The 12,657-nt window shown below is 38.8% G+C and overlaps 1 protein-coding gene across 1 annotated transcript in view; it reads right to left on the reverse strand.

The window, feature by feature from the left end:
- Positions 1-2,080: 2,080 nt before the first annotated feature.
- cemip.L (cell migration inducing hyaluronidase 1 L homeolog) overlaps positions 2,081-12,657 on the reverse strand; it is an 82,540-nt gene continuing 71,963 nt past the window's right edge. The window contains exons 21-29 of the mRNA XM_018253201.2: positions 12,441-12,621; positions 10,449-10,664; positions 10,103-10,314; positions 9,420-9,605; positions 8,863-9,067; positions 7,538-7,627; positions 7,064-7,221; positions 5,531-5,631; positions 2,081-4,805 (exon numbers count right to left, since the gene is read on the reverse strand). Of these exons, the coding sequence (XP_018108690.1) occupies positions 4,678-4,805; positions 5,531-5,631; positions 7,064-7,221; positions 7,538-7,627; positions 8,863-9,067; positions 9,420-9,605; positions 10,103-10,314; positions 10,449-10,664; positions 12,441-12,621 (1,477 nt within the window). The 3' untranslated portion in view covers positions 2,081-4,677. The remainder of the gene's footprint in view (positions 4,806-5,530; positions 5,632-7,063; positions 7,222-7,537; positions 7,628-8,862; positions 9,068-9,419; positions 9,606-10,102; positions 10,315-10,448; positions 10,665-12,440; positions 12,622-12,657) is intronic.

Here is a 12,657-nt window from a genome sequence, read left to right on the forward strand (position 1 = left end):
AACAATTCAGACACAGATGGTCAAATTATTTAGAATTCCAGAAGATAACAAAAAACAGTTTATTCATAGGTTCATGGTAGGAGTGGTCTGAAGAAGATGTAACTACTATGTTGATATGTTGATACCTGTTCACAATACTTTTTTTATATTTATCATATTTGAATCCTGGTAAGAAAGTTATTGTGAGATGAGAAAAGAGATATTTGAAAAGAAACAGGTCAAAGGTTTTTCATAGCAAAGTTTGAATATAAAATGTTTATTTTTTTCCTTGAAAATATGCTTAAGTATCTTGTTATACATTCTGCTTGCTTAAGGTAAAATTGATGAAAAGAATTTGAAAAGAGCCATGTAAATTCCTTATCAACGGTGCTTGGTGATGTCATGCGTTATAATTGGTGCTTAGTTAGTTAGTCCCCTGTTGTAAATTATAAGGATATTGGGCTTACTTTGGAGTACAATGGCCTGTAGTGTCGGACTGGTCCAGCGGGACACTGGGAAAAAACCCAGCGGGCCCCAGTCTTCATGGGTCTCATTGACCCAGCTCCACTGCCCGGATTCAGGCCCAGCACCCAGACCATCCGATCTCCCTGATCATAGGTGGAAAGGGAGGTAAAATGTATGGGGACAAACAGAGGTGGGGAGCCAGGCGATTGAAGTCATGCTCGGTGTGCCCCAGTCGGACTCTAATGACCTGTATAAAAGGACTTGAAGCCTAAAGCCTTGTGCCTTCATAGGGGCATGGATCTCCTTGCTGACTAACAATATCTTACAACAGGGGGTACATTATTCTCTATATAAATATGGTAGAGGGAAGATCATGATCATAGCCTAGTAGTTCTATGAATCCATCGCTTCGGTTTTCCGTAGTTTCCTTGTGAAGCAACCCTGCAGCCAAATTACAGAAAGCAACGCTAGTCTTTTGTCACATGATTTGATAGGCAGTGAGTAAGGAGGAGACCAATAATAAAGAGAGGACATACTCCCAATAGATCCAGATGGTTGCCAGGCACAGCAAGTCTTCAGCAGACGAGTTGAAGTAGAAAATGTTATTTCTGCATCACTACATTTTATTAAGGGAAGTAGGTTGTGGGAATATATATACACTATGCCACTATCAATTTGAATAACCAGCATCAAAAAAATTTAATAAAATGATTTTGACCTGAAATAATATTTATTTGTACCCCATACATGGAAAAAAAATATTTTCTTTAAAGATTCAGTGCAGAATAATGATCTTTAATCTGTCTGATGTTTCAAATCTAGATGTAACTTGTTAGTAAAAACATATATATTCTAGAAATGGTGGCAAAGTGAACATTAATATGAAATTGCTTTTAGGGCACTTTATTTTTTGGGTGTAATTGGCTTTTTAAAGGAGAACTAAAGAAGTAGGTAGAGATGTTGTACATTGTTTTGTGCTTCTGTACCAGCCCAAGGCAACTAGATCTGTGTCTCCAAAGATGCCCCAGTAGCTCCCCATCTTCTTTTCTGCTGTTTCACTGCACATGCTCTGTGCTGCTGTCACTTACTGAGCTTAGGGACCCACTAACAATATACAGTACACATAGAATATAAATGTCACACTATAAGGCTGATTAGTAATTAATACAGATAATTTCTACATGGCAGCTCAGAAACCAGTGCAACTAGCATCAGAATTTAATAATCAGCCCTGTACCATCAGCTTATATGACAGGCCAACCTCATTTTCGGCTTGATAATTTGTGACAACCCCTAAGCTTAGCTTCTCAACAGCTGCTCTGAGCCCACTGAGCATGTGAGTGTCACAGACACTTTCCAAGATGGTGACCCCCTGTGACAAGTTTGAAGTCCTGGATCATTGCTGCTATTGACAAGCTGAAACTTTAGGCTGGTGCAATAAGCTCAGTTTATAAAATATGGAAATTTTAACCATATTAATTTTTAGGGTTTCGTTCTCCTTTACATGATATCAGCAATCCTTCTGACATGATTTTGCACTATTGTAAGTGACTAAATAAACACATATTCAGTATGATTTGTATTTATGACCCCTCTTATGTGATGATATAATGTAGATAAATGACAAATACCAGACTTGTTTTGAACCTTTATTTGGGAATTCCAAACAGACGACATCCTCTAGATAAGTCAAAATCAGCAAAACAGGCATTTTTTTTAAAAACAAAACATGGTTTTCCAATCTTGTTGATAACAGAAATACTGATTTACAAAGAAGATCTCTAAAAATAGCCATTTATTCAAAACCTTTTACATCTATGGGACAATGACACATCTAGTCCATTCCCAGGCCTTCTGATGAATAAATAAATACAAAATATATATATTTCTTTTCACGTGAAGAAGAAGTCTATAAGAAATATTGCTTACATACAAAACACTTTACAGAAACTTTTACATCTATTTCCGAAAAAGGACCAGCTATTTCGGTGCCTGGAAAACAAACGAACGAGAATACACAATTTCTGTACCAGAAATATCGCATCCTAGTCATTGAATCTAAGTGCGTAGCAGATAATCTGTTTATCCCATTGGCGAAGCTGGTTTGGGCAAGATATGTGTCCACGTCAACCTATAGCTACTCTAGAGTGCTGGAAAGGTGATTTTCTAATGCAGCAGAAACCACCAGATAGTGCAAAGCAAAACCACTGGAACACAGCATGCCTTACCTCCCTAACTCCTACTCTGATGTTATGTGGTAGCACTCATATTTTCATACACCCTCAACTAATAACTTGGAGTGTCTATAAGTCACAAGGTGGTGGTTTAATAGGTGACATATGTTGTTCTAAGGGGACCAATTTATCATGTGTTGGTCAGCTGAGCTACAGTCAGATACAGTATGTCTCCCCTATTAGCACTTGAGGCCTTTATACTATATAATAAGGTAACCACATAACCAGGCACTGGGACAAGTCTATGGACCAGTGTAGGGAACTTGAACTCGGCACTGCTGTTTCAGTAACCAGTGTTGAGAGTACTAGTAATGCGTAAAGTCATGGTTGATAGCGTATTGAAATGCACACTAGACTACCCCATCAAGCAAACATGACTGAGCACATCGCTGGAGCATACAGAAATAGAATACAATAACTAGATACGATTCCAACTGCACAATTAGAAATTGCATGGGATTGTTATGCATAAAAAACAGGTTAAAGTGAGAAAGTGCTAGTGTTACTATTAAAAATGCACCCAATAAAATCTACTTTGGCATAAAAGAGAGACCAGTGTGTGTTGGGGACCTTCCTTGCATTGCTATGGTACAGTGTCAGGTTTACAGAAATGGGCAAGATGAAAATTCCACTGTCTCCTAGAACTCTTGCACTGCACTCCGTCTGCAGCTTGGCATGTGTTTGGAGTAGGAAGTGGGGGGCACTTGGGTGGCCCCGGGAATGTCCCTGGCTTACATGTCCTCCAGAATGCTGGGCAGCACCATAGTATGGTACAGGAGTCGTATTCAAAGTGTTAGATACAACACTTTAATGCAGTGCTGCCCAACATCATATAATGAGCCTTTTATTAACTATACTGCATGTTTGGGAACTAGAGTATAATAAAATGATTAAACAATTATGATTTCATACAAAGAAGTCAGCAGTCTGAGGTTACAAAATCTTTTGGAAGGCCATATCAGGCCAGGCAGCTTTGCTTTAGTGTATGGAGATCTAAGAGCCATTCATTTGTTCTCCTATTGTAAAACAAAGGCAGATTTCTAGGATCATGAAATTGGAAGTGCAGCACAAGGATCTTCCCACTCACCGGCATATAGACCGCTTCAGTCAAAAGACAGGAGAATGTTGAAGCAATCTTTATATGCTTATTGACTATCACCTGAAAGCATAGGTTTGCTATGGGTAAGTATCGCTCATTCTGAAAGGGAGAACAATAGAATTAGGTTTGGCCAACCTCTGATGTTAGCCAACTACCAATCCCAATGGCAGCCTTCAAGCAAAGCAATTAAAAATTACTCCCCTTTCTAAAACCATCATATTTCCACTAGTTACATGAGCACAAATCAGTTTGTGATGAATTGCTCTTCTCATATTGATCAGCAGGCAGGTCTGTCATATTCACTGGGCTTTGCTTCACCTGTCACTGGATTTCTGGTCCCAAAGCAAAAGGTCTGAAGGCTAAGGACAACTTCAAATGTCCCTCATCTAAGAAATGGCATTTTCACAGCAAATGGGCACTTGTACATACTAACACAAAGCAACCATCTATTGGTTTAGTGCTGTATAGTGTATATATTAGGTGACCTTTAGAGCACATTGTGTAAATAGGGTGCTCGAATGGGTGAATCTGATCGGGTGTGAAGATAACACTAATATTTTGGTAAAATGTTTGATGCAAACAATGTGACCCAAAATGAATCTCACACACCACAAAACACTAGCTACTATACTGAGCCTTAACAACAGGAATGCATTAGGAGTTACCCCTGGAGTACTTTTCATCTGACAGCATTACGATCCCATGCATGGAAAAACAGCTTTTCTAAGGGACCTTATTCTAAGTGCTAGGGACAGGTTTCCATCTACCCGGGAACAAACATAACCAGTATAAAGAAAACACAGTCTGAATGCAGTCCTTGGGAGGAGCAGTTGTGCATTCTATCTAAGGGGCTCCTCACTCTTCTGGCAGTGATGATAAAGGTAAGGTCTCTCCTCAGCTTCATAATTTCATTTTCCTTTTCACAGGGAATGGAATGGCTTGAAAGATTTTGGCTGCTTCGTTGTCAGTAACCAGCTTGATCCACAAGGGATGAAAGTGCCCCTTATAGCCCACAAAGGCCATTTTCTCTGGAAAAACAAGGAGTATACATTTAGCCTATTTGGTGGAGCAGAACTACATTAAAGGTCAATAAGTCAATGCCTTTAAGTGCAATTTAATATTATATAATTGTACCAGGTATTTGAAAACAATATACAGTATTTCACTTAATGTACATTGCTTTATTTGTTTGGAAGATGTATCTGGTAGTGAATGGTCTATAAATGGCATTGTCTCCTGAGTGTGACCATTTTGGCAAAGCATTGCACAGCAATCAATGTGCCTTTACAAGCAGTGACTATAAAAATACCCTTAAGCCCCCCCCTCAATACAAACTCCAAATAGCTTTCCAGTTAATTGTATTTATTAGCTTTAAAAGCTACTACACTTTTAAAGCAATGGCACAGGTGATTTTTCGTAGCTTGGGTGCCGGGGCATAATTGCTTGAAATTGACCTCAGTTGCCTAAAACTCTTGCACCAGCACTTTTAGTTGACTGCATGAGGTGGCATTGGGGGCAAATTTGGCACCACCCCCGAGATACTAAAAATCCCTGGTGCTCAAAATCAACATTTGCCCTAAACATTATACACAATGGAAGCCCACCATGACAGTTTTAGTCAGTTATGGCAACCTTGTGTCCCTCCAGGTGGGGGATGCTACGAGTTGCAGAGTTGTGTGGGCTAATATGGCTTGCCAGCAAGAGCATGGATATTAAGCAGCAATGCACAATAAGATAAAAAATACACTTGTACCTTTTAGCTTTACATCTGCCTCAATCCCAAGTCTCCCCAGAACCTTCACCCAGGGGCCTTTGGGATACAGCCTTCCCTTGGAGACAATGACCACCACTGAGCTGAAAAACAAAATATTTTAAGATTCAGTTTTGTCATAGAATAAATTGCATATAGAATAGGCAACAATTTTGGGCAATATCTGTGTCATATATCTGTGCCATTTTATAGACCCTAAAAGAAGGGAAACTCAGAAAATAAACCTCTGCTGGGCCCCATTAGTTATAAACCAACCAATATCTTTTACTACTGCTGGTAGCTGTAGCCCAATAACATCTGTAGTCAGTAGGTTGGACATTGGACAGCTCTGTGTAATATTATACCCACTTCTCAAAACGAAGGCATGCGTCTGGGGTGCAATTGGTTTTTTAATCAGCTTGTTCTGGATGCAACTATTGGTCTGTGGGGTGCGATAAAGTGTGGGACTTGCAACAGCTGCCTGTTCTAACACTCTCCTAAAGACAACCCTGGAATTCATACCGCACTGACATCTTTCCCTGAACTGTTTTCATCTTGTTCTGCACAAAGTACTTTTATAGGAAAGTAAATGTGACAGCACTGAATCAAGTCTGGTAACATCAGCTGTTCCAACATCCAGTGCCAGCATGCTAACAGAAGGCCCCACACTCACAAACATGTAAAACACCGTCTCATAATTTCACACTTCACAAAATAGCTGTTTTCAAAGTATGTACTATCCTGTTGTAAAGCCATACTCGCTGCTTCCCTCAACAACACAACAAAGCTTTCGCTGACTTCACTGCAGAAAATACATTAGCATACACTCTGTAAGAAATATCCAGAGGTCTAGCAGCTTAAAGGAAAACTATACCCCCCAAACAATGTAGGTCTCTATAAAAAGATATTGCATAAAACAGCTCATATGTAAAACCCTGCTTTGTGTAAATAAACCATTTTAATAATAATATACTTTTCTAGTAGTATGTGCCATTGGGTAATCATAAATAGAAAATTGCCATTTAAAAAAATAAGACCCCCCTGGGGTCATACGATTCACAGTGCACACAAACATACCAACAAACCAAACATGTTAGGTCACACGAGCCAATTAACAGACAGAGTTGTGTCTTTTGCTTCAACACTTCTTTCTGTTACAGTTAGAGTTGTAGTATTTCTGGTCAGGTGATCTCTGAGGCAGCACACAGACCATCACAAAATGGTGGCTCAAGGCAAGAGATGTAAAAGGGCAAGGTTTATTTAAATATATAGACCAGTTTGGCAAGATTCTTTAATATGCCACTTAATATGATATAAACTATCTGTTGCTTAAGTGTTTATTTTGGAGGTATAGTTTTCCTTTAATCCCCACAGGCTGCTGTGTTGGAATAAGGGAGCAAATGCAACTGAAGAGCCAAGCCTACTAATTTGGTACTTTTTTAAATTTTTAAATTGAACTACTCTACATTTATGTAGAAAAATCTCAATAAGTTCCAGAAGTGCACTGTCTATAACGTTAATATGGCGAATACTTACTTATCCTTGATATTTGTGACATAGTTGTTGAATTGTGCTGGAATTCCTTGGAGAATGGAGGTTCTGAAGCTCGCACTATCCACAACTTTCCCGTTGTATCCATCAATTACAACAACTTCAATCCCATCATCCTGCATAAAATACTTTGTGCCACCAACCTGTGAATTCAAAATTAAGTCAGTAATGAATTATAGTTTGACTGTCTAATTCCCACAACTCTATGTTAAGGTTCTACCTGTATGTTTTGGAGTGTGGGAAGAAACCAGAGGAAATGAATGTAAGCATGGCAAGACCACGTGGACTCCTTACAGATTCAGAGTCCTGGCTGGAGTTAAACCTAAGAACCCAGCAATGCAAGGCTGCAGTGCTAATCATTTGTTATGGTGTGTATTATAAATGTGTATGTATTATGGATGAAATGCTGAATGCCTTTACGTCCCCATTAAGCTTTTATTAAGGAAACCATGGTTTTACCTGAATGTAGGCAAAGTCGTCATTCAGATGGAAATATCTGGTGTTGTAAGTCTCAACTTTTATCTCCAGAAAGTGATCACTAGAGGTTGGCTGCAATGTAAAATATGATTATTGTTAAAAAGAAACAAACTTGATAATTGTAATGAACATGGAAAAAACAAAACAAATATTTTGAATTAGTTTGAAAAAACAGTCACTTAAGGGAAATTGCATTTTCATTACTTCTGTCCCGCCTCTAAAACTGTAAATTGCTATTATTTTCAGGCATTTGTTTTGATATATACTTGATAAATATGCATTTTAGGCTCATATTCCTCTTCCAGTCCGAGAATGAAACCACTGCCATTTTGTAAGACTCAGTTTGATGAAGGTAGGTGTCTAGAATTAAGAATTCTGTATCTGTATCTTCACAAAATTAATCATGTTGACCCTGAACCATTTACACAGCCCAGCAACCACTGGGAGACAAAAGATGACCTATCATGCACTGTTAATTCAGAATCCTACTGGCCTGGATGGGGCAATTTAGCAGCCTCTTTAATACCATAGAAGAGACGTTCAGTGCTCAGACCTTATGCATTGGCCTCAAAGACAGGCTTTGCAACCTTATATCCACAAATAAGTAAGAATGGAAGCAGAAAAGCAAAGTTTACTTGCAAACTTGTACATTTCTTGAAGCATACACAACATATTTTGGGCCCCTGCTTGCCATTTTATAAAGAGGACACAGGGCTCCCCCTAACCATGTCATGCATTCTTCAATTAATGTATAAGTTTGCAAGTAAACTTGCTTTTCCACTCTCACTTATTTGTACATAAGAAGGTGCAAAATCTGTTTTAGGGATCAATGCATAAGGTCAATGTCTCTTCTACAGTATTCAAGAGATTGCTATATTGCCCCATCTTTTATTGATTTTCCCTATGAATGTGCAGTTTTAAATCTAGATACTCTAGCGATACTCTCAGCATGTATATATTTCTGCCTATGTGCCTCCCAAGCAGGTACTTAGAGTGTAACTATCAATTGAGTGCAAAAATATCAGTATTTTTATTTAAAGGGTTCATTTGCCTTCAAATGTACTTTTAGTACAGTGCAGGCATTAATATTCTAAGCGGGTTAATCTAGTGAGATTAACTATTGAAATATTCTATGGCAAGTGATGCTGATATGGTACAGCGGTAAGGTCACAAACAGGGGATATCAGCTATGGATATGCAATAATATATTTGGAATTCTTTGTCGTAATTCTGCTCCCACACACACATTTATCAAGTAAAGTCAGTCAATAAATGTCTTTCTAATTCAAAGTGTATAGCTATATTACCAGAAGGCTTGGGTCCAGCTTCTTTGGCATTGGCACATCCACCACTGGAGTCTGAGCATATTTGGGATAGGCAAATGCTTGGCAATTACTGACACCTGCACCCTTTGGGATTGAAGCTTTGATCTTTATCCTCTCACAGCCTTTCACAGAGCAGAAGGCAAATTTCTCCTTTTCATTTTGTCCTTTCAGTGTAACGAACAGAAGCCTGAAATAATCAGATGGTGTTAATGCTTTTGGATCAGTATATTTTCAAACTCTTTGGGTAAGCTTAGTTAAGACGTTCAACGGTATGATCATATTTACAAGATAGTGCTAACCCAAACTGGAGAGTTTAGAACAATATGCCTGCACTTAAGGGCACTTACTTCAAAGACTACAAGATGTGCTATGATTATGAATGTTAGAAAGCTAAAAACCCAGAGAACTCCAAGTAGTTCAGAGCTTCCTTGAAGGAGTAGCAAAGCTTAAGCTGTGCTTAATCTTGTGTAAATTATTTACCCACTTCAGAGGGAAGTCTGGCCCATGGTTAAATAAGATGTACATGGATGGTCACATACCCTGACTCTTCATCCCAGTAATAATAACCCCTGCCGGGGTGGGCCTGGTAGATTTTATCCATCTGGAAGGTTCGCACAAAGGTTCCTGTTTTGTAAGTTTGCTTTGTGAGACGATTGTGGATGTCTGAGAGGATGGAAAATGTTGTCCCTTTAGGATAACAAAATCCTATTTGAATCCAGTTGTGCCTAAAATAGGAGAATCATGAGTTACCACGAGTAATAGGAACCTGACATCAAATTTCCTAAGGAGTCTATCAGCCAAAAAAAATATTTCATTTTAAAATGGCTATTTTTTTCCTGGCTCAATGCACGCTGCAAGAAACTGTAGCAAAACATTTCAATTAACTAAGGGAAAGTATTTTATAGAGCTGGGAAGCTAAATAATACCACTGTAAAGAGCACTTCAGGTTAAATGTTTTATCTCCTTGAATTTGAATACATGAACCGTATCCCACTCGTAAATACTGCTAACTCAACACACATTTATGAATTGCTGGCAAACGAACACGCTCATTCACCCAGGAGAAAAACGAACAGGTTCATTAGTGAATTTCACTAGCGAAATTGTTTTTCTTCCAAACCCAAGGCTCAAAACTTGTAAAATCTGAAAGCCTTACTGGTCATTAATTTACTGTGGAAACACAAATCGTGAGATGTATATTCAAACACCAAGCCAAACTGACCTCTGGAAATTGATAAGCCAGATTGTGAGCTCCTCTGGGGCGGTGTTATCCCAGTGCACTGTGTAGCCTTTCTGCAGAGTAATCACAGGCTGGTACTGCTGATAATGGTTGATTTTACCCAAAGCTCCCTCCAGATGCATTGGATGATCCGGATACTCATCTTTTATAATCTTCATTCCTAGGTCAGCTGGTCTTCGTGCCTGGATGTAGATCTGCAAAAAGATACCGGTGTGTCACTTTGGCTTTAAATGGTGTTTAAATTGAAACTTGGACATATTATTCCACATTCTATCTGAAAATCTCTTGACATTAGCGTAAAAATCACAAAAACAAGCATACTACTCACTTGTGCATAGTTCCCGCTGCAGATGACTCCCTTCCAATCAGGCACATCAATGCAATCAGGGTGTCTCAACAACCAGTTATCATCCTTAATCAGGTACGCCCCAGGATATTCTGATACCGAACCATCCAAATCATGGAATACGGTTGTCTTGTCCCCATCCATGTTCAACTTATTGAACCATGGGCCAGGCTCCCCAAAGAAAACTCTGGATGAAATCTAAATAGAATGATAATGGCAGGTTCTAAGACAATGATGAATAGAATTGGCATAAAACAACAGAAATGAAGGTAAATGGCATTATTGGTAGGGATTTTCACACCTCCACCTTCCACATTAGCAAAGACTAAAACAGCATGGAGGAGCCAAAGCAAATTCAGCACAAAGGGATTGATGGACACCGATAGACGAGGATGAAGAAAATAAAAGGACTGACGCTGAGTAGGGGCATGAATGTCTGGGGGCAAGCACGTTTTGTACTAGGTCACATGGGTTTCTAGTTACATAAGCAGCCCTTTTAATAATAATAATGAGTGTGTTTTGCTACATACATATATATATATCTTGACTAAGGTAAACAATATCATATCTCCATAGTTCTGGCTGTCTTTTATGAGAAACTTCATATAATATATTACTAATAAATAGTATTTTCCAAAGTATATTATTTCCCTGATGATTTCCTTGTTTTTATTTTTAAATGATATTTTAATGTGTATGTAAACCTTGGGAAGTAAAAAGCCTGTTTTATGAATCTACTTCTTTTCACTGGACATTAAGGGTAAATCGTTTAATTTCCATCTACTCTCTCCTTGTAAAAAAGTCACTCTCGTTTTGTTTATGGAAGCTTTTCTTATAAAAGACAGAGTTTTCATTGCTGTAAACAGACTTTTAGGCTGGAGTATGAGATTTTATGATTAACCTCAGGCACGATGAAAGTACAGTCATCCATCTGTTGATTAAAATACAACTCCTAGCATCCTGGACAACTCCATGGTGCTGTTACTGGGGTTGTAAAGAAGTAATGACTGGAGGCAGCACTGCCCCCCCCCCACTCAACAACTTTGCTCCTTTTGGCCCCAACACCAAGCACAGGGCAGTGGGGGGATCTGTGGTGCATGACTTTCTAAAGAACCAACGATAGGGGAATGCGGGCAGAAGAGGTATGTGCCCATTACCCCTCCACCTGGCTCTTCTGTTGACCCTTCTGTTGACCGGCTACCGCTCACCAGTCTGCAGCTGCATCACAGCACAGATAAGTGGAAGCAACACTTCTGTTGCACATTAGAAACATTAGATTAATGCCTGGAAGCCTATTACAGAGATAAAGACCTATTCCTGTAAAAACCTGGAACATGTCAGTATCGCTTAAAAAAAACAGAAATAAATAATTTCACAATTTAACTTTACATAGATTGGTGCAATTACACAACTTTTTTTAAATTACAAAAAATGCTAATACATTTTATAAGAAAAAAAATGAATTTCAGGTATGATAGTAAATGTGCCATACAGGGAATAAATGAACAGTTAAAGCACAGTGGTACACAGTCATTGCCCAAAAAAATTAAAACAGATTGCCCTGATATGGTTGTTTGCGTTACGGATTGAATGGTTGTATCACAAGGAGGCTGTGGATGAGTGGGGGTTCCCATGCCAAGCTAGATTTTAAGCCCTCACTGACAGTGATGCTGTTGCTTGGCTATTGGTCAGATCAAAAGGCCTACATGGAAAGCAATACACATGAAACTGCTGCTAAAAAGAGAGAATCATCAACTTTTTAGGAAGATTCTTATTGATAGGATAGGCCAAAGGGATACTAAAATAACGGGCTACAGCTCTGATCTATCCAGTTGTGTTGTAATTGGAATAGTTTCTATACAATAGACTTAAAACTTCCATCACCTTTGAGCAGGCAACAATGTATGACATGCAATCACTAACTTATGAATAGTCCTGAACCGTTACTAATCGATTTGAAGAAGCCAAACTTACAGGCACATCCTGAAATTTAATATTAGTCATATTATTCTTGGGGCAGCTTTGCCAGGTATTGTTGAGTCGGAATCCAATTGCACTGGTGTGACGTCCTTCCAGAGATACAAATTTTCTGAAGGTGCAGTTCTCAATATTAATTGGCCCGTCATAGATCTGAATTCCACGGATTGGGAAGTTTCTGAGAAGAGAAGGTAGCCATGTCACTGACTGGCAT

Source organism: Xenopus laevis, chromosome 3L (assembly GCF_017654675.1).
Source record: "Xenopus laevis strain J_2021 chromosome 3L, Xenopus_laevis_v10.1, whole genome shotgun sequence".
Classification (NCBI taxonomy): Eukaryota; Metazoa; Chordata; class Amphibia; order Anura; family Pipidae; genus Xenopus; species Xenopus laevis.